At 42.0% G+C, this 23,538-nt stretch overlaps 1 protein-coding gene across 8 annotated transcripts in view; it reads left to right on the plus strand.

Annotated features, from left to right (window-relative positions):
* The window catches only part of EBF1 (EBF transcription factor 1), a 394,973-nt gene that overhangs the window by 236,296 nt on the left and 135,139 nt on the right, over positions 1 to 23,538 (plus strand). For all 8 annotated transcript variants that reach the window (XM_033407906.2, XM_033407908.2, XM_033407909.2 and 5 more), the window contains exon 7: positions 15,097 to 15,178. In XM_033407906.2, coding sequence (XP_033263797.1) covers positions 15,097 to 15,178 — 82 coding nt within the window. The remainder of the gene's footprint in view (positions 1 to 15,096; positions 15,179 to 23,538) is intronic.

Here is a 23,538-nt window from a genome sequence, read left to right on the forward strand (position 1 = left end):
CTGTCTTTGTAAGGGAAGAGCCATCTTTTTTAAAAAAAAGAAAACTCAAAACTCTATGGGTTCAGAGAAATGTTCTGGAAGTGGACTGTTTGGTTGGGAGAGAACACATACGGGGTTCAAGCAGACCCACTGCCTTCCACAGCTCCTAGCCTGAGTTGGGGTGGGGGGATTGTCAGGTTTCAGTTAGGGGCCTCTTTGTTACACATGGTAGCCATCTGAGGAGCACCCCAGAAGGAGATGAAAACTCAGGGAGAATTAGGGACCTCAACTGTAGCCTTTCGCACCCACCTGCAACTTCTCTGCTTAGCTCTGAGGATGCTGTGCTTTCCATTAGTAAGGAAAACTATTCATTTATCACCATTTTTCTTATCTCCACCATGTTGTGTGGGTCTTCCCACCAGAATTAAGAAGCTAGCCTTGAGTCAACTGGGAAAGACATTTAAGATCAAGTGTGTGCATTTGGGGGTGGGGGTGGGGGTCACATCACGGTCTCCTTTCAGCAGATGACCCTTAAATATCTCTGGGGCAGGATTCATTTTTGTCTGTCACCCTCCAAGGGGTTCTAACTGGAAGTGATGGGGAGAAAATCCTTTTGTTTAGTCACTATTATTTTTTTTTAATTTTTACTTTGTATTGGAGTATAGTTGATTAACAATGCTGTGTTCGTTTCAGACATACAGCAAAGTGATTCAGTTATACATATACATATATCTATTCTTTTTCAAATTCTTTTCCAATTTAGGTTATTACAGAATATTGACTAGAGTTCCCTGTGCTGTACAGTAGGTCCTTGTTGGTTATCTGCTTTAAATATAGTAGTGTGTACATGTCAGTCCCAAACTCCCAATCTATCCCTATTAAAAATTAGGAGACTCAGAAAATGGAATTCCCCCAGGCATTTATTCATTCACTTACTTGTTCATTCATTTCCCAAATATTTTAGTGCCCGATGTCAAGCCCTATCCTAGGCTCTGGGTAAAAAAGACAGTGATGGGGACTGAAGGGAACCACAGAGCTAGGATGCAGGAATGTCATCCCTGGGGAGGCGATGTCTAAGGGAGATCTAAAGGATGAGAGACAACTGGGCCAGGTTACTCCAGGGCCCAGAGTGAGGAAGAGCTTGGCATGTTTGTGGAAGTAAAAGGAAGACCCCAAGGCTGGAGTTGAAATAGAGGCTGCCACTAAGCAACTGAGTGACTTTGGCCATACCACTTGACCTCTTTGAGCCTCAATAGACTAATCCATCAAATGGGGGCAACTCTACCCATCCCCTAGCACATCTTTCAAGAGTTTATTTTGAAGAGCAATTCAAGAAAAGTTAGAAAAGAGATGATTTTTCAAGTGAAGCATAGTTTAAAAAGTATACCATTATTTTTTATTATTGATTTAGCAAAGATTTATTGCTAGTAGACCTTAGCACAAGTTTGAATACCTGTTTTTCATCTAAGGAGATTTATCCCTGGAAGTAACAGAAGCCCACTCTTATCCTATAGTTTCACTTTTAACTTGGTCCAAGGGTAGGCAGTGAGCCCTACACTGTAGTCTTGCTCTCTGTTATGAACTATAACCTGGCCTCAGGTCCTGGTTCTGCTACTTACAGCCTGGATGAGATGTTGTGCTCTTTTACCAACCTCTCTGGCCTCAGTATCTTCACCTGTGAAATGGGGCCATTAATAGGACCTAACCGTCTGGGAGTGTCAGGATTCATTGGAATGATCCCTGTAAATGCCCAGTGCCTGGCACCTGCTGAGTGAAATGGGGGATCTAGGTGAAATCACGAGTGATTCCCATGCTAGTGAGGCCGCCCAGACTCATGTGTCCTCCCATTAAATGTAAGAAGGGAGAAAACTTGCCTTGTACCGGGTTGGTAATATCTTCTGCCATAGACATGGTTCCAAACTGCTGACTTTCCAGGCCACAGGCTCTTCAGAAGCCAGGAGGAATGCACCGAGTCAGGTGTTTTGTTTCCTGCATGGTTAATTGGTTGTAAAATGCTAATAAAACTTACTGCTTCTGATTGAATTAAGTGCCTTAGGAAATCCAGCTCTGAACAGGTGGGCGTGGACGGTTTTCCCTGTGTCTGTGTTCATGTCTGTGGGCAGCCTCATGCTGGTAAATGTGCTTCTGGGTGCAGATGTTTTTCCTAACTTTTCCCATCACCCAGCATGTCAGCTGCCAAAAGTCTGGGGGAAAAATCAAGCTTGAGTACATCTGGATTTCAGGTGACAAGGATTCTCAAAAATAACAAAACAAAACATGCCATTACCTCAGACGCAAAAACTACTTTTTTTTTTTTATTATGAGAGGAGTCCCATTTAGTGGAACCACAGGGCTCCTTTTCTTAAATTACTTTTTTAAATTAAAAAATGGGCCCAAAGAAGCCCTGCCCTAGCCTCACAGACAAATGACCTGCTGCTAATTTGGTTATTACACTTTAGAGCAAGTGATGCAAACTGGGACTCCACTCTCAGATCTGTTATATCTGACCCTTATATTGTCTGGAAGATTGGCAGACTTCACACTTAATATGTATTTCCAGCTTCTCTCGAAATGGGAAGCTCTGGCAACACTGTCCCCAAGTTCCCCCATGGAGTCCGTTAGCTGGAGAAGAGTGAGGCTGCCCCACGTGGACCAGACATCCTCTCTTCAGTTACTACAGTTCCTGGTACTGTCTGAGGTGTTACATGTAGCCTAGTTCACTCATTGTTGTTACCTGCCTGGAGAGATCTGTCTGTCTATCTATATCTATCTGGACAGAGAGTTGAGAAGGGGCCATAGCATATTGAGATTGTACAGCCTGAAAGTTACCAGGGCTCAATAGAGTAGAATATTCTCTCTTTCACATACGCTTTTTTGGGGGATCCTTCCTTTTGCTACCTTCTCAGCTTCATCATTCTGTCAACATCTCCATCTCCACTTTCCTCCTCCTTTCCTGGAGGGCATCGGATGATGTGAACTCCTCTACATTCTCTCCTCCCCACCTAGCAGAGTCTCCTTGTCCTGTGATCTCTATTAGGTGGGGTACTAGTGGATTTTATTCTATTATGGTTTCATCTTGAAGAATAGAATTTTCCAGGACACACAGCCTCACATTTTTCCAGGTTCAGCTCTAAGAAGAATGGAGCCCATCTCTGTTTTGAGCCACTTGGGCAAAAGTCCTCCAGCTAGCTTGGACTGGGCCTGATTGGCTTGACTTGGATCACATGCTCATCTCTAAAGCAGTCATACAGTTGGGGGAGTGATGCCATGACTGGTCTGGCCTGGATTACAGGCACTGCTGGGGCCCAGGTGTGGAATAACTTAATACTGATGAAATACAAGGACTCTTGGGTGTGAACGAGGAAGTTTTTCAAAAGCAGCATGGAGGACTGTTATCAAAAATAGGGGAAAATGGATTCTGGGCAATCAACTCACTGATTCCTTCCACAATCTGGACCCATTCTACAGAAAAAAAGTATGGATAAAACTTTGGATACAACGTTCAGGTATTCAAGATCTGTATGTAGACCATCCATTGACTCTCGATTAAGAATATCTGGACTAGATAATTTCTAAGTTCTTGTCCCATTTTACTAAATGATCAACCAATTTTTGTGATAAAAGCTTCTTTGGAGTTTTGTTTCCAGTGTTTCTGGTTTAAACTGAAGCTGTTTAAGAGTGACTTGTTGGGAGGGGACGGCAAGGGAGTGTGACCTATGAGCTGCAAAGCACCCTCAGAAATCTCAATTATGTCATTGTTCATCAACAATATTGCTTTAGTTTCATATTCCATCAGCATCCTTATGATATCATGAGAAATAGTGCTTAATAACATGTCAGACTCTATTTTGCATTATGATTTTAAGGTGATAAATTTTTTCTTATATTTTTATGAACTAGAACACACAGACTTATTGGATCGCCCATAATATAAACTGGAATAATTTGGAGCTCATGAGATTATTGTCAGTGCTCTGTGGGCATGATGACCACTGGTCATTTTTATTTGGAGACTGATCCTGAGCTTTAAATCCAAATTAAGGAGTCACTTGTTTTTGTCTGAACTTCACTTGTGTGGCATGTTGGAATGCACTGATTTTTTTCAGTGAAAGCCATTGCTCAAATTAAATTCATTATCCCCAATGGTGTGTGAGCCTGGAGGATGGGAGGCGACACAGAATGATGCTGAGATTGGGACGAGGAAGGATGTGTCCAGAAAAGTGAACAGACAAGGGGAGTGAGATTTTTAAAAAAGGGATGATGATGGTTTAAATAGGCTTCGAAATAATTTTCATCCTAGCAAGACTTCTTGCTTCTCTCTTGGGGAACAGCTTCTTCAGCTGATGCGTTTATCTTTTCTTTCCTTTTTGGTAGAAAAATGAGCTTATTTCTTTTCCTTGAAGCAAAAATTTGTCAAGTACAGCTTTCCCTGGCAACCAGGAACTCCTTTCTTTCTCTGTGGCTTATATTGGACAGGAGGTGGGGTGGGTGAATGAATTTAATTTTTCTTCTTACTCAGAGGTGATTTGACATAAGTTTTTACACCTGGTTTCAATGACACATGATTAGATGTCCATCCCTTCTGTGCAGTTCACTATTTTTGGTGTATAACTTTGCATTTGTCACATGGTATTGACATGACTTTTGACTTTAAAAAATAAATTAGATATCAAGGCTCAACATTCAGTGTACATCCGAATTATCTGAGTATCTTATCCCCTAGCTTACTCCCACCAGGGCACGTTTCCCAGTTAATTCTGACACAGGTGGCCTGCACTTTGATGAGCTTCTATAAGGGCAGGGGTGAAGTTGTCTTCTGTGCTTGAGCTTGGCACGTAGTAGGTGCTTAGTTAATACTTAATGAAGGAGGGACTGAATAATTTAATGGATAACTTAAAGAAATAGGCTGAACCAAGAAATAGCAAATCACCAAGAGCTTTAACCACTGGGTTTCAATGAAGTCGTCAGAAGGGTATGTAGAATTTTGGAGAGAGGTGATCCATTTCATACGATTAGTTACATGACATTTTGTCCCTTTGGGTTATGCTTAAATGCTTTAAGACAAATGGCAAGTTTAACTTAAATAAAATATTTTAAACTTTGATGTTGAGGAATTTTAAAGTAAGAAATTGAGGATACCAATGGTGTGGAATCTGCCCAGCTGATACTCTTTTATGAATTATGCATATGAGAAACTAATAAATGACCTACATTTTACAGAGTATGAGATGGACTGCTCTTCGGTGTTCTCATTTGAATTAACTGCCATATCTTAGAGCATAAAGACTTTGGCAAAGACACTCATTCTTTTTAGTTCCTAATTTATCCCTTGCAAAATGGGGGCAGCATTCCCTAGGTTCTATTCTGAATGATATTCACTTCAATTTTTACAAAAATTAAGTTGTTTGTCTTTTCTTAAAGTAATGCCTATTCAGAAGAAATTCAGAAAACCAAGAAAAAAGTGGAAAAAAGAAAGATGTCATCTTTGTGCTGTAATTCAAAGTTAACTGCCATTAATACTAACGGTCCATCAAGTCGGATATTTACTTACTGTTTTCCAAATACAGCTGTACCTGGTGCTGTGGGGAAGACGGAGGCACTCTAAAGGTGTCTGCAGTGCTATGGAGGGGGTAGATGATTACTCAAGTGACTGGAGTACAGAATGTGAAGACCGAGTGTGACCAGAGCTGTAGCAGAGTGGAGGAGGGAATGATTAATTCTAGCTGAGGTTCTTGGGCTCAGTGCATTTAAACTGCACCTGGAAGATAAGTCGGATTATGGGAGGGTGAGATGGTGTGGGGTTGGGGAAGGCATTTCAGACCCAGGAATCCAGCCTTTGGGGAAGGCAGGAAGGAAACTTCATGTTCAGGGCGCAGGGTGTATCTCGACGTGACAGAAGCGAAGAATGAAGGAACGTAAAGAGTAGGGGACCAATGTGCCTGGACAGGTAAAATCTTGACATTATTAGGGACTTTGACCAATCCCCTGATCCAGCCATGGCCGGAACACTCACAACAGATTAATACTTTACGAGTATTCAACCTTTCTTGGTAATTACTCAAAAACCCTATCACCTGCAGAGTCCATTGTTTTCCTCTGGAAATTCTATTTTTAAGTGGTTTCGTTAAAAATAAAAGTTTTTTTTTTTTCCTTTGGAGAAAAACTTGAACCATAGTCAGTGTGATCTTAGTACAGTTGGTATTTATTTATTGATTGAGTAAATGAATGACACTGAACATTTACAGTTCATAAAGTCTTGAAAAACAATAGTGACTTGGGTGTTCAAAAAAACCCTCATGTTTCAGTTACTGTGGATTTGAACTTCTTGATCTTTCTCTGGTGTCGGTCAACTCCGCAGGGGAAATTAATATCGAAACTCTTAGAGTCCTTAGGAGGAAAAGTGAAATTGTAACATCAGATTCTAAATGAGTCTGCTTTAAAATTTTATACACATAGGTATTAAACAGAGGGGTACTAAAAGCCTTTTATTTTCAACCTGTGGCTTTCTGTCTGCAAGAAAGACGTTCAAAGATAGTGACTTGTGGAACTGGTAACCACAGAGAGTATAACTAAATCCTTAAGGTGATGTTCACTGAGTCCTCCCAAGAGACCCAGGTTACACTGATTTTGCTTTGGCCATCATTCTCTGAACCTGGTTTGACTCTATTACCAGACCCACTGGTCATTAATTGTGGTTAAAATGCATTTGAAATAGGCGAGGGTGTTCATAAGCAAAATCGAAACACATTAACATTTATAATTGGGAATATTCTAGTGGCAATACCAGAAATTTGTATGGTGACTTCACCTCTAATCGTGAATGAATTTGATGATGCTGATAAGAGAATAGCTAGATATAGTCAATGATCTGTACTCCCATAATATCTATCATACATATAACATACAAAGGAATGTAGTTTCATGGATGTGGGTTTTGGAGCCAAACTGCCTACCTTCAAATCCCAGCTCTACCACTTACTTGATAGGAAACCCTGGACAAATCTCATGACCCCTCAGTAGTGTTATCTATAAAATGAGAATTGAGATAGTACTTCATAGGGTTGTTGTGAAGAGTAAATGGATTAATACATGTAAAGCACTCAGAGCAGTGTCTTGTACAGGGTACACTCATGTGTCTGCTGTAGTACCTGCTAAGTTGAGGTGTTGAGGCTCCTCCTACTTCACCTTTTAGGCCGGGCTTTGTGGGATGGGCCATTGTTATTGAAACAAAGTTGCCACTGCGTTTGCATCTTTTCCAGCCTGGGGAAGGATTTGCACCAGTGACCCAGAAACGCTTGTCTCAGATCCTATCCCTGGGTCTGCAGGAACTCTGTGCCATGTGATTCATTGCAGATCATGATCCTTGTAATGGAAACAGTTTAAGACAAATACATTCTCAGTCTATGCCCAGCCCCAAGAAGGACAAATACTTGGGTTTGTTTTGTTTTGTTTTTAATTAATTTTTATTAGTATAGTTGGTTTACAAAGTTGTGTTAGTTTCTGCTGTACAGCAGAATGAATCAGTTGTACATATACATATATCCACTCTTTTTTTGATTCTTTTCCCATATAGGTCATTTACAGAATATTGAGTAGAGTTCCCTGTGCTATGCAGTAGGGCCTTATTAGTTATCTATTTTATATATAGTAGTGTGTATATGTCAATCCCAATCTCCCAGTTTATCCCTCCCCACTTCCTCCCTTGGTAACCATAAGTTTGTTTTCTACATCTGCGACTCTATTTCTGTTTTGTAAATAAGTTCATTTATATCATTGTTTTAGATTCCACATATAAGCGATATTATATGATATTTGTCTTTCTCTGTCTGACTTACTTGACTCAGTATGACAATGTTTAGGTCCATCCATGTCACTGCAAATGACATTATTTCGTTCTTTTTTATGGCTGAGTAATATTCCATTGTATATATGTACCATATCTTCTTTATGCATTCCTCCGTCGATGGACAATACTTGGTTTTATTATTTGCCTCATTCCTGCTGCAAATCAAACTACTAGGGTGACTCAAAATGTCTGCCCAGAGCCAGGGTTTGTACCTTAACACATTTTAAGCAAGAAACACTTGGCATTTGAGTAATCTTCATAAAAGAATATCCCTGAAGATGACTGCCTGCTCTGCCACACCAAGTTCTACAGTTCTTTGGATGTGTGATGCTTTCTCATTTAATATCCAGTCTAACCTTGTAGCAGTTGGTGTAAGCTACAGCACCCTTGCTCTGGCTTCCCTTCTCCATGTCATTTCTAAAGAATGGTGATTTATTCTTTCCCCATTGGCCACTGGTTATTCTGTCCTCCCCTCTCACTTTCCTGGTGCTTTTTCCCCACCTTTCAGATTTGACTTTGAGCGCCAGGAGACCTGTTTGTTGTGGGTCCTTTTACTGAAAACTATTTTTAAATTCTTTATTCTGCTGCTATGCTATCCCAAACACCTTTTTCTTTCTTTTTGGTAAATCCTTGCCACTAATTATGTCCTTCCATTACGGCCCAGCTCGAGCTCTGAGGTCACGGATGCTTTTCAAGTTGATCATGTTCGTCCCTTCAGGCTGAGAACACTTTCCAGAAATGTCTAAGATCCGAGAGACCTTGGCCAGGGGAAAAGGTAAACTCCTTGAAGTCAGTGGCCAAGAATAGGGGCAGCACATGCTCTCCCTCTGGGATCCCCAAGATAGAGCCACAGCTTGGTATCATTCCACCTCCCACTGCGGGAAGGGAGGAGAGAACGCGCCTCATCTGCGTAGAAGCCTCTCTGTGATCCTCGTTCTCCCCTTCCTGCCTTCCTCATCTCTCAGACAGAACTGGGGGGATTTGAGTCAAGGCAGGTCCTCTCTCAGCAGCGTACTTGAATATCAGGAAAGGAGAGGAGGTCAGCCAGGCAGTGAGAAACCTTTGCCCTCACAGAGGTTCAGCCTCCTCAGCCTGCCCTGGTGGCATCGCTAGGATTTTGGCAGACTTAGGGGTATCATATTTTCACATGCATGAACTGTACTCTACAACTTTTCCTGTGGACTAGGAACCCAAAAGTGTTGACACTGAAAATAAAGTTTTCTCTTTCTAGCTGTTTTCGTCCCCTGTTTTGAAGGGAGATCTATTTTTCATGGCAGTGACCATGGACTCGTGTTTACGTCTTCATGGCGGGCTCCCATGGAGTAGTGATGGCATTTCTGAAACAGTCTCTGGCATCTCGGGAGGTCTGGATAGGGATAGATGCTTTCTGGTTAAATATTTTTAATTTGAGAGAATCCTTGTACTCCTGGAAAGTCTTCCTTGGTTACATCTGGGCAGTAGATCTGGTCCTGGAGCGGGCAGTTCTGCGCTTCGCCGTCAAAGCAAAGAGAATGGCTCAGTCTATGACAGGGACTCCTCCAAAGAGGCCCTTTGAATCATGAGGCATTTCTCTCTCTACCCTCCAGCGAGTGTGTGTGGGAACAGCTTGAATTTCACACAGAAGGGACCCCACAGTTGTTTCCACACAGCTGTTTCCTTCACTGGGCCAGAGTGAGTCTCCGTGTCTTGAATATCTTTGAGAAGGATCGTCTGCCACATAACCATCTGTGGGCATAAGTCAGAGGAACTTTCAGGGAGGCTTAAGACTGCAAATGGGGCTTTTATGTCTTAGTTTAGGTGTGCCTTGATGCTTTTCCTTTCCAGCCTGGACATTATGAGAGCGGCTGAAAGACATGATTTTTCAGAATTTGGGTGGGGGAGGTGAAAACTCAACCTGCTCAGCCCAGATCTATTGCAACATTTTGCATAATCATTAATGATGTATAAGCTGTTGCCTAATGGACGGTTTTACTGTGTATGCCCTTCAGTTGTGACTAGCTGGAGTTCCTCTGTGATTTAAGCTACTGCCTCTCTCCTTTGTGTCTTGGCCTTTGGGTAGAGCTGCTGTAGTCATTATTATCTCTCTTTGGTTTCTTTCTTATTTCTTTTTGTAGGTCACTCAATGAAACCTATAGTTCTCGTCAGTTACATAGATCTTGGCTTCTTTTCTTAACCTTAGCATTCAAAGAGAGAAGAATACTTTCTGTACCTGAAAAAAATCTCAATATCTCCGAGTGTTAGGCAGTGAGCAGTGGCCAGGGACAAATGATAATGAAAATAATTATCTCTTCTTCTATGCCAGGTACTGTCTAAACACTCCACATATGTTACTCATTTAATTCTCAATAACCCTCTGAAGTAGTTTCTTTTATTGTCCCCATTTTACAGATGAGAAAATTGAGGCACAGAGAGGTTAAGTAACTTTTCTAAAGTCACACAGTTAATTAAAGAGTAAAGCTAGAATTATGATGAAAGCCACACCATGTTGCTAGGAGGGAGGTACTGTTATTCCCATGTTTTATTGAGGCCACTGAGGTTCAGGGAATTGTAGAAATTTACCCAGGCTTGTCTTATCTTTAACCCAGGCTCCTGTCCAATATACTCTACTGCTGTCTTCATTTTAGAATGTTCCCATTTCTACCCTTAGGAGGTCCTGGATTCTGTTTAGTTGTACAAATATTTACTGAAAACCCATTGGTTCTGAGTCTTGTGCCATGTGCTGGGTATACAGAGATAATTTTTTGTTATTTTACGTCCTCGTATGGATGGGTCATATCCTCTTGGCTAATTTCATCAACTTTCCTTTTGGGGGAGCCTAGTGGTACCTTTGGTATCCAGCACCGTGCTTGTCACATGAAAGGTGCTCCTAATACTGAATATCTATTGGTTGGTAAAATGTGACACAAGGAAATAGCTGAATAAACAGTTATGTTCTACAAATGTGTGTGGTCGGTTCAGTTAATGTTCAACGATGGGTAATGTCCTACATTAGCCTCATTGGTGAACCTAAACACAACTTTCAATAGGATGTCACTTTTGGTTTTATGACTGTCACTTTCCTAGTTGAGGTAGTAGACTAAGTAGTGCAGTAGCTCCGGTGTTGAGCTTTTATTGGGTTGGCTTTTGAAAAGCTAACGCTGTATTGGAAAAATCATGCAACTAGAAGTCAGGACATGTGGATTATAGTTTTATCTCTCAGAATGATTATAACTGTGGGAGTATTGTCGTGTCTTCTGATCTCTCAATTTTCCCACATGCACGACGAGGAAGGTAGACTCAGTGTTGGTTTTGGTCACTTATAAAGTCCTGTAAATCACGGAGAAAATTCATACCATGATGAGTCCTTTGGGCTAATATAGGGTATTAGTTTAGTTTTGACTGTAGATAAATATCTTAATTTTGTTGAGTCTTAGTTTTTTTTTTACCATTCAAATGGGTTGATCATTCCTGGCCTGCCTAATTTGTAGGACTTTTGTGAGTATTTAGTGAGATTCTGGGTATATAAGTGCTTTGGATAATATAACACTGTATGAACACAAGATATTATTCGTATGGAAAGTTAACGGAAAGGTGTCAGGTTTCTCGCCACTCCTCCCCCCTACCAAAAAAAAAAAAAAACCCTGGAGTTTGGTCCTGGTTGGGCTGTTTCCTGTAGTTTATGGAACTCTTTGGAACGCTAAAGGGTCAATAGGGGCTTTGTCCTGCCTTAGGTCAGTTTCCCACGGTTGGGGTAAGGCTGCACACTCTTTCCTCCAACAACGTTATCAAACACACCCGACACTCAAAATGTGGTAATTTGTTAGACAAAAGTGAGGGTTTGAGTTACACTAACCTCCGCTTTGTTCAAAGCACCCCCTCGGAATCTGAGATCTTCTCCATAGGCCAGCAGAAGTGCACGTGTCCCCCAGGTTTACAAATGCCTTAAAAACAGCCTGATAAATCATCCCCCAAGTTTGTGTACCATGTCCAACTTCGTGTCTCGGTGGGGATATTTTTAACTCCTGCTTCTAACTCCTCTCAGTTCCTTTAAGGAAGTGTGATCCGAAAGGGTCAGACATTTGGCATCTACTTGGGGGAAAACTTTGAAAGAGTTCCTGATGCTCCCCCTGGGGTAGGGCTGCCTTTCTCCAAAAGAACTGGCCCTTCAGAGTGTCTTTTCCACATAAGGGCTTGTGCGAGGCCCCAGGCACCAGTTGATGCCGTCTCTTCCCCACGACAGATGGTCAAGCCTTCAGTTTCAGCTAGTGATCTGCTGTTGAGAGGGCGGGCAAGAGATTCTGCCAGCGTGCCAAGTGACAGGGCTGCTTAGGGTAATGGGGATCTGGTGTGTGCCCGGCATAGCTTTTGTGCTAACGATGGGCTGGTGACAGGTGCCTTGCCCCGGCTCATTGCTGAGACAGAAGATCCCCTGCTCCCTTGATTCTGTTTCTCTCTGGCAGAGCTAGTGTCCTGTTTGCCGGTCTTTCAAAATCCATTTTGGCACCAGATGGACCCCCTCACGGTGGCTAGCAGTTGTCTGACTTGAAGATGTCAGAGGGTGTGCTGACAGCTCCTTCTAACACAACCTGAATCTGGCTGTCGAGTCTGGGCTCAAATGGCTTAAACACACACAGGCAGCAAATATTATCAACCCTGGGGAACTGGGAATGGGAGCCGGGTGCCCACTGGATGGAGAAAGGCAGCGACGTCTCCCTCCACAATATTCATGTTGACGGAGTGGAAATAATCGTACTAATAATTATTCTTATGATTACACTTATTTGTGCAATTGCCATTATAGTACAGTTGCTGTCAATGGTACAATTAGTATTAATATCAATACTGCAGTACTTCTATTATTATTAAAACTACTATAGCATAATGGTTAAAAGCACAGGCTCTGTGCACATTAGAGTCAATTCACATTTAATAACCTTTGGGCAACTTAACTTCTCCGAACCTCAGTTTCCTCATCAATAAAATGGGATTAATACTAGAGTTTATTTAGGAGGCTTGAGTTGGGAAAATGAATTTGAACTTCTTAGTGTTCTGAGCACAAAGTAAGCACCTAATACATGAAAGACATGATTATTTTTACTGCCACCATCACCATGCTTACTGTGTTCCAGACACTATGCATCATTGCGGTTAATTTTCACATTTGCCTTATATGGTAGGGACTGGTATTATACCCAATTTATAGATAAGGAAAGTGTGATGCAGAGAAGTTCAGCTATTTATCAAAGTCACACAGCAGTACCTGTCAGAGTTTGGATGGGAATCCCATTCTGGGTATTTCTAAGGGTTGTGGCTTTTCTATCATACCAAGCTGACTCTTACTGTCAACTTAGTGATAATCAGCCCTGTCCTGGGGTTTGGGTGGCTTTTAAATATTCCCTTCCAACCAGCTATGTTTGGAAGAAGCAGCCAGTTTTCACATCTCAGGTGTCTTTGGATGTAGGCTTGAACCCCAGCAAGATGGCAGACTCACCGTCCCGACCTCCACCACATTAAACAGAGTCTGACAGCGGTGTGTGATCACTAGGACTACCCAGCATTTGCCTCTGAGAGTTCAGAGGAAAGGGACAGTGCAGAGGCACTTAGGATTGTGACCACTCTCTCAAACTCCTTTCCTTTCCCCCAGACTACGACTGAAGTCAGGAGTCAGCATGGCCAGTTGGGCTAGGGAATGACACTGTTGCTCTTTGAGCTGGATTTCATTTGACACAGTTGGGTTTCAGCAGTGTTCCATGAGTCATTTGTCTTGTTCAAAATGTTGATAAACTTTGGCCTCTGTGAAGAGAACCTGGAAGTAGGGATGAAGGATCGTTCAGAAGCCAGCCTTTACTGATGGGCAGTTGAATGTTGCATGATGTTGAAAGAGCCATTTCAGGAAGATGTTTACATTTTAAAATGTTTTTTTTGGGTTAGCAAAGTCATTGTCTCTCTTCAAAGAGTTATTCCCACGCCATACTTCCCTCTTGGCAGATTCTAAGAGACCAGGGAGGAGAGAGATTCTGCTGGGCTCTCTCTCAGTTTGGTTTTCAGAAATTGGCTGAATTTGGTGCATCTTTGTGCCATGCTGTCATTACAGAGGTGTTGTTTGGTCGATAGGCTTTGTACTCAGAGCTAAGTCCGGACTGAGGCATCCTGGAGTGATAGTTCTTCACAAATTATGTGTATTGAAGTAGGGATTTTACTCCAGTGTAGACTTGAAGTGGAGAAAAGAGGAAGACAAGAAAATTCCTATGGGAATTGAACTAATCAACATTTTAATGCAGTGTAATATTTTGGGAAAATATTTGGGCCTGAAATTCACAGCACTAAAAGTAAAAAGGAATGAAGAACTTTCGGCAGCTTTTAAAATGCTTCTTTCCCCAAACATAGGCAGGTGGAGAAGTTTAATTGTAGGTGGCCAACAAGAATGCCCTAACTGGACACTTTTGATCCTTGCTGCCTTTCCGTGATGAACTTTTAACAACTGCCAGCTAAGAAATATAGAAATAACTCATCTAATTTATCACCCAGACCAGGACACTTTTGAAAGTTAAAGTGGGTACTGTTCATACTTACACTAATACAGCTGGTGTAAACTAGAATTATTCCTGGCAAATTGGGACCTTTGGTCACCCTAGCCAGTAAAACCCATGGATCTCACTCTAGAATCAATTCAGAGATCCAGGTGGCAGTGAGGCAGGACGTTCCTTCTTCCATCACAAATAGCTTTTGTCTATAGCATGCATGTAAGGAAAACGTATGGGATATGTTCAAGAAGCCAAAGGGCTTCAGTCAGTATGTGAATCTTACCTACTTCTCATAAGTACTCCTAATTAGAATATTTTATTTGGAGATGCTAAGATAAAAAGTGTTTACCATCTCCTTACATTCATCTAGCATGTATCTTGCCGGTTCATCATCTGTGAATTTACGGGGCTTAAATTACATGTTGTTGTTGGGGACTCTGAGTAATTCTCAGGCAGTTATCTCCAGTTGGACCCTGCCTTAAATTATCGGGAAGACTTACCCTCTTTATGAGTGAAAATACTTCCTTGGGGGCTTAATTCTTTTGTGACATCTGTTGGCAGCACGGAGAGCATTCTCTTCATAAAGAAGGTCCAGCTTGGATGCAAAACAAAGGCTAAAGCTTTAAACAAAATACTGGCTCTAACATCATTCTGAATATGTCAGGAAACGTGCAGAGAATAGAATGCATGACCCAGAAGTGACTTACTACTTTTTTCCCTTCTGTGTCAGGACTGAAATGCTAACCGTGATAATCTGTTTCTTCACAGGTTCTTCTTGAAATTTTTCCTCAAGTGTAACCAAAATTGCCTAAAGAATGCGGGAAACCCACGTGACATGCGGAGATTCCAGGTGGGTCTGTCTTGTCTTTCTTATACCTCAATAATGACATGAGTATTGGGAGAGGGTAAAAAAGTCTTAGGTGGAGAAGAAACAGAGTATCATGGTTTTCCCAGAGGTGAAGAGCAGGTGAGACTTTGGGTACTCTAGAAGTTGTTGTTTATATTAGAGAAGAATTAGGACTGAGCCACCTGCGTTCACTGGTTGAAGCAATGGTACCCTTTGAGCCTAGTCTGGCTTCCCAAATGGACTCATAAGCTTAAACCACTGCAGGTTAAGTGAAGTACATACAAAGTGATGCATCCTTTGCCGCAAGTTCTACAGGTAGAAAACTGGTAAATAGGACCTTTGTGCTGTTTTGGAATGATGTCACCTTCCTCCCTCCTTTCTCTCTGTTTTCCTTTTCCAGTCTTGGAAATTGTTGTCAGTAATTATCTATTAAAAGTGGACCCCTGAAGAAGCAGGACATATCTAGGGCGGTATGGGTGACACTCAGTCTGTTTCAGAAATGTCCTTGTACAGCAACACGTAAATGTTTTCAAGCATCAGTCATATCTGCCACCATTTAAAGCATGAGTGGTATGTTAACCTCATATAATTATACATTTACTAAAGGAAAAAAGATGTGAAAATACATGTGTTGACTTCCAAGACACAGACATGGTGGTTGGGTTTTAGGAAGGGTTGCTAAGTTCTAGATACATGCTTCTCAAGCCCTAAAGTGCTGAGAATCCTCCGGGGGTCTTGTTAAAATGCTAATTGAGGTGTGAGATGTGCCTGAAATTCTGCCTTTCTAACAAGCTCCCAAGTGATGGCAAAGCCATGGACCACACTTTGAGTAGCAAGGTTCTAGACCCTTGTGTTGCTCTCCGTCTGATTTTATGACTAACTCATTTGCATGGTCAATGTTAGTTTCTCCGCCAGAGTAATGATTCATCTATGGATGCCCATGGGGTCTGTCAGTGAAAAATAGCATGGTGTTTAAGGTATGTTCTTAGGTATAGTTAGTCCGCTTTAAGTGTAGATTGAAATATATGATGTCTGAGAGGATCTTGACAAATTTTAGCTGCATATTCTCTGATGGGAGAAAGGGAAGGGATGATTCTGGGCACTGATTTTTGGATGTCAAGATCTCTTAGTCTCCAAGATGATTATTTTTATTTTTATTATTATTATTTTTAACATCTTTATTGGAGTATAATTGCTTTACAATGGTGTGTTAGCTTCTGCTTTATAACAAAGTGAATCAGTTATACGTATATGTATATCCTCATATCTCTTCCCTCTTGCATCTCCCTCCCTCCCACAAGATGATTATTTTTAATAGGTGAGACTCAGTAGTCTCATGAAAGAACAGATTCAGTAGAAAGAAGACATTCTCTCCTGAGATTCTGAAGCAGTTCTGGAAATCATTTGGCCTTGCCACCTTTTGTCCTGACAGATAAATGGGGAGAATCCCTAGATTCCTAGTGTCCTGGAAAATGTTTCTCCTGGGGAGCTTCTGACCAAAGCGGGTAGACTTGGGTGCTTTCATTCCCACCCAGGACATTTTGTGTTGAGTTGGAGTCAGCTTTGCTGGTGAAACATGTGATGCTATTAAGTATGTGTTGCTGAGTGTCTTGGAACATGAGGTTGGGTTTCAGTATAAACTGTGTTGTCACTTACCTTGGCCTTGAAATGGGCCATAGATCTCCTTTGACCAAACTTGGATTAAGAACAAGGCATATCCAAGCACGAACCAATTGATGTGTAATAAACGTGTCTAGTAGACATGTGTGATGCCTTATGAATACTGGGATCAAATTTGCTGTGCTTCTCAGGACAGAAAAGTTAGAGATGTACTTTGGTGACACCAGGAATCTAAAAGAGTGTGTGTGTAAGATTTCTGGGGCCTTGTTTTTCCTCACAGGACCTGCCAGTGAAATGTCTGAAAGCTTCGAATTATAGGAATGTAGCTCTTGGATGAGATGAGAACCAACTCAGTCTATTATTTTTGAGAGTATCTAGAAATCTTTATTTTTACAGACAAAATAGTTATTCTTGTTTAGCATAAGGGCTATTGAGTCAAGGAGGCGTGAGTTAGATTTCTGCAAAACCTCAATTTCCTCAACTGTAAAATGGAGTAAAAATGATGATTCTGCTGATTTCACAAAAGACAGTATTTTGTAAGCATAACTAATTTGCACATGATCAAATATAAATGTAAGCTTTTGGAGAGAATATTTGCTGTAAACTAAAGCTGGGTCATTAGTTCAGTATCGGGTTTCTCAGCCTGGGCACAAATGACATTTTAGACTGAATAATCCTTTGTTTGGAGGTGGGGGTGGATTCGTCCTGTTTATCATAGGATGTTTAGTAGATGTCACTGGCCTCTACCCACTAGATACCAGTAGAGAGACCATCCCCCCACCACAGTCATGACAGACCACAATGTCTCCAGACATCGACAAATGTCCCCTTGTGGGGGTGGGAGTGCAGAATTGCCCCTACTTGGGAATCATTGGTTTAGTCCTATACCTGATGACTTCCGGCTCTCCCTGGAAATATCCAGCAACTTAAACTCAATGAGCCCTAAACTCCATTGTCAGCCTCGTTTTCTGTGTGTGTGAGCCTCCACCCCAAGCTGGCTTCTCTTCCTGTGTTCCCTGCCTGGGTTCATTCCTAACTGCCTTAAGCGCTGGGGAGATGACTGTTTACATTTGTGTCTGCATTCAGGGTGTTCCGTAGACATATGTATAACTATATGTGTCCATGTGTGTACCTTGATGTATGACTATGGACATTGTCCGTAATGATGATGATGAAACTAACATTTATTGGGTACTCACTATGTGAGAGATACTGTGCTCAGTATTTTACATGAGTTACCATATTTATCTTCACAATATATAGGGTTTAGGAATGTGCAAATAGGGATTATTCCCATTTTACAGATGAGGAAACTGAAGTCTAGAGAAGTTAAGCAATTTGCCCAAAGTCACCCATCTACTAAGTAGTGAGGCAGTGATTCAACCCAGTCAGTCCGACTCAGATGTTCTCTAGTGTCATGGGACAGTAAATAACTTGTCCAGAGCCTGTAGGCAGATACTTAGTGAGGCAGTAAAGAAGTTTCTCAACACCTGAGAGCCCCAGTGGCTACCCATGAATATGTGTTAGAATCCCGGGAAAGCTGAGGAGCATTTTCAAAAGGGGTATTTGCCCTGAATAGAACCTAAGGATACCGTCTGCATGAAGGACACCGGGATGCCAGCAAAGCTCACCAAGCAGTGCGTGGAGTTGTGTGGAAGGGGAAGAACTTGAGCACTGTTTCTGATCAGAGCCACAGTGTTGGTCAGTGTTTATTCGTATGAACTTTAGAGAAAGAAGCTGTCGCTCAGAAAACTGCCTGCGCTTCACCTAATTGATGGAGGTTTTAGCCAGTTCTCCAGGGCAAGAAAGACCCCCTCACCAAGTGAAGCCTGAGTCCAGTGGCCCCTGGCAGCTCAGAGAGCTCTGTTCAGAAATCACACTGAAGTTCCCAACTGTTAGGACTAAATCAAGCGCGGGAGGATTAGTCTTCCCTGCAGCTTCCCTGGCTGACAGAGGTGTGTCCTAGAAACACTGGTGGAACTTTTCCTATGAATAGGCATTGATTTCCATCATTTTTCTCATAGTACGCTAATTAGGAAGCTGGTTTCAAATATATATATATATATATATATATATATATATATATATTTTTTTTTTTTTTTTTTTTTTTTGCGGTACGCGGGCCTCTCACTGTTGTGGCCTCTCCCGTTGTGGAGCGCAGGCTCTGGACGCGCAGGCCCAGCGGCCATGGCTCACGGGCCCAGCCGCTCCGCGGCATGTGGGATCTTCCCGGACCGGGGCACGAACCCGCGTCCCCTGCATCGGCAGGCGGACTCTCAACCACTGCGCCACCAGGGAAGCCCTGGTCTCAAATATTTTGATATCACTGTTGCCTCTGGGCAGGGGGTGGGGGGAGTGAGAGAGTGTCGTTTGGGCACGAGAAAGCTCCCTTCTACTCTTTACATCTCAATGTGACTTTTCCCCATCATACTGAAAACCGGAGGCCTGGAGACATCTGAGTGAGAAGGCACTCTTCTGCCAATTCAGTGGGCTCCCCCCACCTGTCGTGGGAGCTGCTTTTTCTCTCACCCCGTTTTGTATGCTTACCAGGCCAGCCTGATCTTCATGCAGCCGTGCCAGAGCGTGTCTCCTCTGAACAGCAATCAGGGGCCTGTGTAGGTGACTGAGGAGGACATAAGAAAGGTTGTTGATCTCTTGACATGTAAAGACATTCTGTCAAGCAAACTCAGACTCACAGCGACTGAGCTTCTGGTGTGTAAACAGAGACTGCTTAATTACACAGGTCATGTCAATTAGTGTGACCTTAGCGTTTTCAAGAAATTAATCACTTTCTGTAGAGCTCGGCTGTGTTCATATTTTAAGGCAGTATGGAATAAACCTTGTAGAGAATCTGGTACAATCTTTTTTCTTTTTTTTTTCTTTTTATAATGGATGTTTTCTTTTGAAATCCCCAGGCTGTGGTTAGGGTAACAAACTTGCTTAAATACAACAGTGGATACAGGCTTCATTCAGTTCTGGCGGGTGTGGGGACATGGGGAGGAAGAGAGTAGGAGGGAAAGCTGTGAATGAAGACAGCTCATGACAGGGAGAATTTCACTGTGACTAAATGAGCCCATTTCTTCATCTTGACACTAAAAACACACTAATGTCAAAGGACTGTGTTAAAGCCATGTCACAGGTCTCGTTTTTAACTGACAGGAGCTAGACAATTCTAGGTTAAGATTTAAATCCTTATCAATAGCTTTCCTTGTTGGGGCTGGCGGAGTGGGGTGTTGAGGGGAGGAACAAGAATTGGGTACAAGCTGTCATCACAGTAGATACCATAATACCTGGAGACTGGGAAGTAAATTTCCAGGTTCATCTTATCTCTTTAACAAAGTTTTCCATAGGATGTAAATCTCTATCTGTGTATAAATGTTAGCTCTGTAACTACATGTGAACATAAATGTAATATATCTTTGTTCCTGCATGCATGCCTGCACTCAGTAGTATTTATTGACATGGAAGGTGGTGGGTGTACCGTGATGAACAAAAAAGACTGAGTGTTTGCCCTAATGAAACTTATATTCTAGTCAGGGTCTATTAGTTAGGTTAATACTAGCTGCTGTAAGAAATAGACCAAAGAATATATAATGGCTTGTGTACAAGAGAAGGTTGTTTCTTGCTAGTGTAATGGTACAAGGCAGGTGTTCCTGGTTGGTGAGCAGATCTTATACATGAAGTAGTTTGGGGACCTGTGTCTCCACCATTTCCTAGAACCTTGTTGTCTCCATCCATCCAGTTGAAGGGTAAAGAGTGCATGCAGGGGGCACGTGGACTTCTTAAACCCTGGTCTTCGAAGTGATCCTTGTCAAATCTGCCCACATTCCACTGGCTAGAAGTCTGTCACACAGCCATGTGTAACCACAGAGGGACCTGAGAGTGTCTAGTTGTACCACCCAAGAAGAAGAGAAAATGGATATATAAGGAACGATTACCATCAGCTGCTACGCTGTGTACAAATAATTACACATCATTAAAAGTTTTAATTATTGCTATAAAGGAAGTGAAACAGGATATTATGAGAGAGAATACCAGTGTGGGATCAGGGATGGGAACCTACTTTAAAGCAGGTGACCAGGGAAAACTTCTGAGGAGGGGACTTCTAAACTCCAAGATAATGGATAAGAATAACTCATCCTAGGGCTTCCCTGGTGGCGCAGTGGTTGAGAGTCTGCCTGCCGATGCAAGGGACGCGGGTTCGTGCCCCGGTCCGGGAAGATCCCACATGCCGCGGAGCGCCTGGGCCCGTGAGCCATGGCCACTGAGCCTGCGCGTCCGGAGCCTGTGCTCCGCAACAGGAGAGGCCACAACAGTGAGAGGCCCGCGTACCGGGAAAAAAAAAAAAAAAAAAGAATAACTCATCCTGAGAAGAGCCAAAAGGATTTTTTGAGCAGAGAGAACAACAAGGCCCCAATTCATGTTTATCTCACATTTATCTGAGGAGATGAACAATCTTCTTTCACTTACTAATCATTTGGAGTGAGGGGTAGGAAATAGGAGAAACGACCAGGTTATTCTTCCCAAATTCCCACCAAAAATGTCTGGTCTTTCAAATTGATGACATGGTAAATGACATTAAAAGGCAACTCTCTGCCCCCCGTTTTTGGGTGAATTCTATAAATTTTGGAGAATCCTCGTTACTTATTCAGAAGCCCACAGTGTATGATTAGAGGATTCTTAAAATATATGCCCAAACCCTGCAGTTCCGTTCTGCTTTTAAAGGCGCTTAAATAAAGAAGGAAATATTCTTATCCCTTTTATTTCTCTCCCACTGTCCCCACCCCCTGTCTTATATTATTTTGACAAACAGCACATCTTGCAATTAAATTCTTTACCAACAGAACGCTAGGGGCCCGAGCTGCCATCACTTTCTTCCTACAGAATAATTTCAAGATGCACCATGCTGATTAATTATACTGAAAGCAGCTCTAATGATAGTTTCAGAATATAGGATTAATTCACATAACACGGTAAATACAAATGGTGGATTTTCAACCTGATATATTAAACCATTATGGCTTACTGGGCAAATATGTATTTTGGCATGAGCCTTATGCTGGGCCTTGGCAGAAAATATGTATCACTGAAAAGGAATCCTTATGAATGGGATTTGATGAGTGGTAGCTCTTCACTAGGAGGAAATAAATTCCTACATTAATTACAGTTGCTATTGAAAAAAATGTAAAATACATTAAACGATAGATGTAAAAGTGTTTGGTTTGATCAGTGTTGCCAATGGATATTGGTTCTGAGGATGCCTACACTTACTGAGACTTACCAACAGAAGGTATTCTTATATTCTTCCACTTTTTAGGTTGTAACTTATAGAGCTCTTAGTATGTGTGAGACCCTGTACTAAGTGTTTTACATATATAATTTTATTTATTTTTCTACCCTTTTCCCCTTGTTTACTTTCCTCCAAATGGGCACATTGGCTGCCTTTCTCTTCCATCATTTCTCTTCCCCAAATATACTAAACTCATTCCTGCCTCAGGATTTTTGCGCTTGCTTTTCCATCCCCCTGGAAATTCTTCTGCCATATCATTGAATGGCTGGATACTTCTTATTACTCAGATTTCAGCTAACATGTCACCTCCTTAGAGAGGCCTTCCTAATCATCCACTCAAAAGTAGCTCCCACCTAGGCGTCACCCCCCTCTCCTCATTTTATTTTCTTCTTGGAACTTGTCACATTCCAAAATTTTCCTTCATTGCTTATTTATTTATTGTCTGAAAACCCTTTTTTGTTCCCAATGGGAACTAAGCTCTTGATGGGCGAATACTTTGTCTTGTTCATTGCTGCTTCTCCAGTACATAGAATAATGCCTGGCATTTATTCCTATGATTAAATGACTTATCTAAGGTTACAGACTGGTAAATGATGGAGTCGGGGTTCAGACTCAGCACTGTCTGACCCTGGAAACTGAGCTGATGACTAATATGCTACTTTCTTTCTCCCAGTTTCCATACCTGTGTGCCACGGTCCCATCGGCAGAGAGCGCGCATGGAAGTTCTGTTATGTTTGGGCTTACTGCTACTTAAAATGGCCAATGGGAACACATAAATGGAGAGCATCAGTTAAATGCCAATGACACCATCAAGAGTCATCAAAAGTATCCTGATCCAGAGAGAGAGAAACTAGGTTCAGATCAATGATGAGCTTTTTATGTCTACAGTGTGTCACAGTTCAGGAGACAGAAGCTGAGTCTAGTTTCCAATAGTCCAAATTGGTCTAGCACAAGAATCTGAGGATTTAGAAGTGTCTGTTCTTGTCTTACTGTTAAAAGAAGAGCGATTTTTGCCTTGAGCCTTAAAGGGCGGATTTAATTCAGCTACTCGCTGCCTCACTCCTGCAGTTCCACTCTGTTACATCCTGTAGGTTTATGCGTCCTCCATAATTTTTAATGAGTTATTTGGGCTCTTTCAACCAGATAGAAACTAGCAGTCAGGCTGGTTTCGGAGAATATCTCGTTTCATATCAGTCAAGGATATTTTAAAGGACAGAGTTAATGAAGACCCAACTGCAGCAGACCATTTTTATGTAAATAATACCTAAAGTGTGGTCAGCCAGATAGACACAGCGAAGTGTACTGGAAGAGACCAGAAGCAGGGGAGAGAGGGCCTAAGCCAGGAGCTTGTCTTGAGAGGCCAGAAGCTGTTGACGAGAGAAGTGGACCTGGAGTCTGAAGTTTCCCTTCGGGTTTGCCTCTGCTCTTAATTTATCCTGTGGCCTTGAGGGTG

The sequence above is a fragment of the Orcinus orca genome, chromosome 3 (genome assembly GCF_937001465.1).
Source record: "Orcinus orca chromosome 3, mOrcOrc1.1, whole genome shotgun sequence".
In the NCBI taxonomy this organism is placed as follows: Eukaryota; Metazoa; Chordata; class Mammalia; order Artiodactyla; family Delphinidae; genus Orcinus; species Orcinus orca.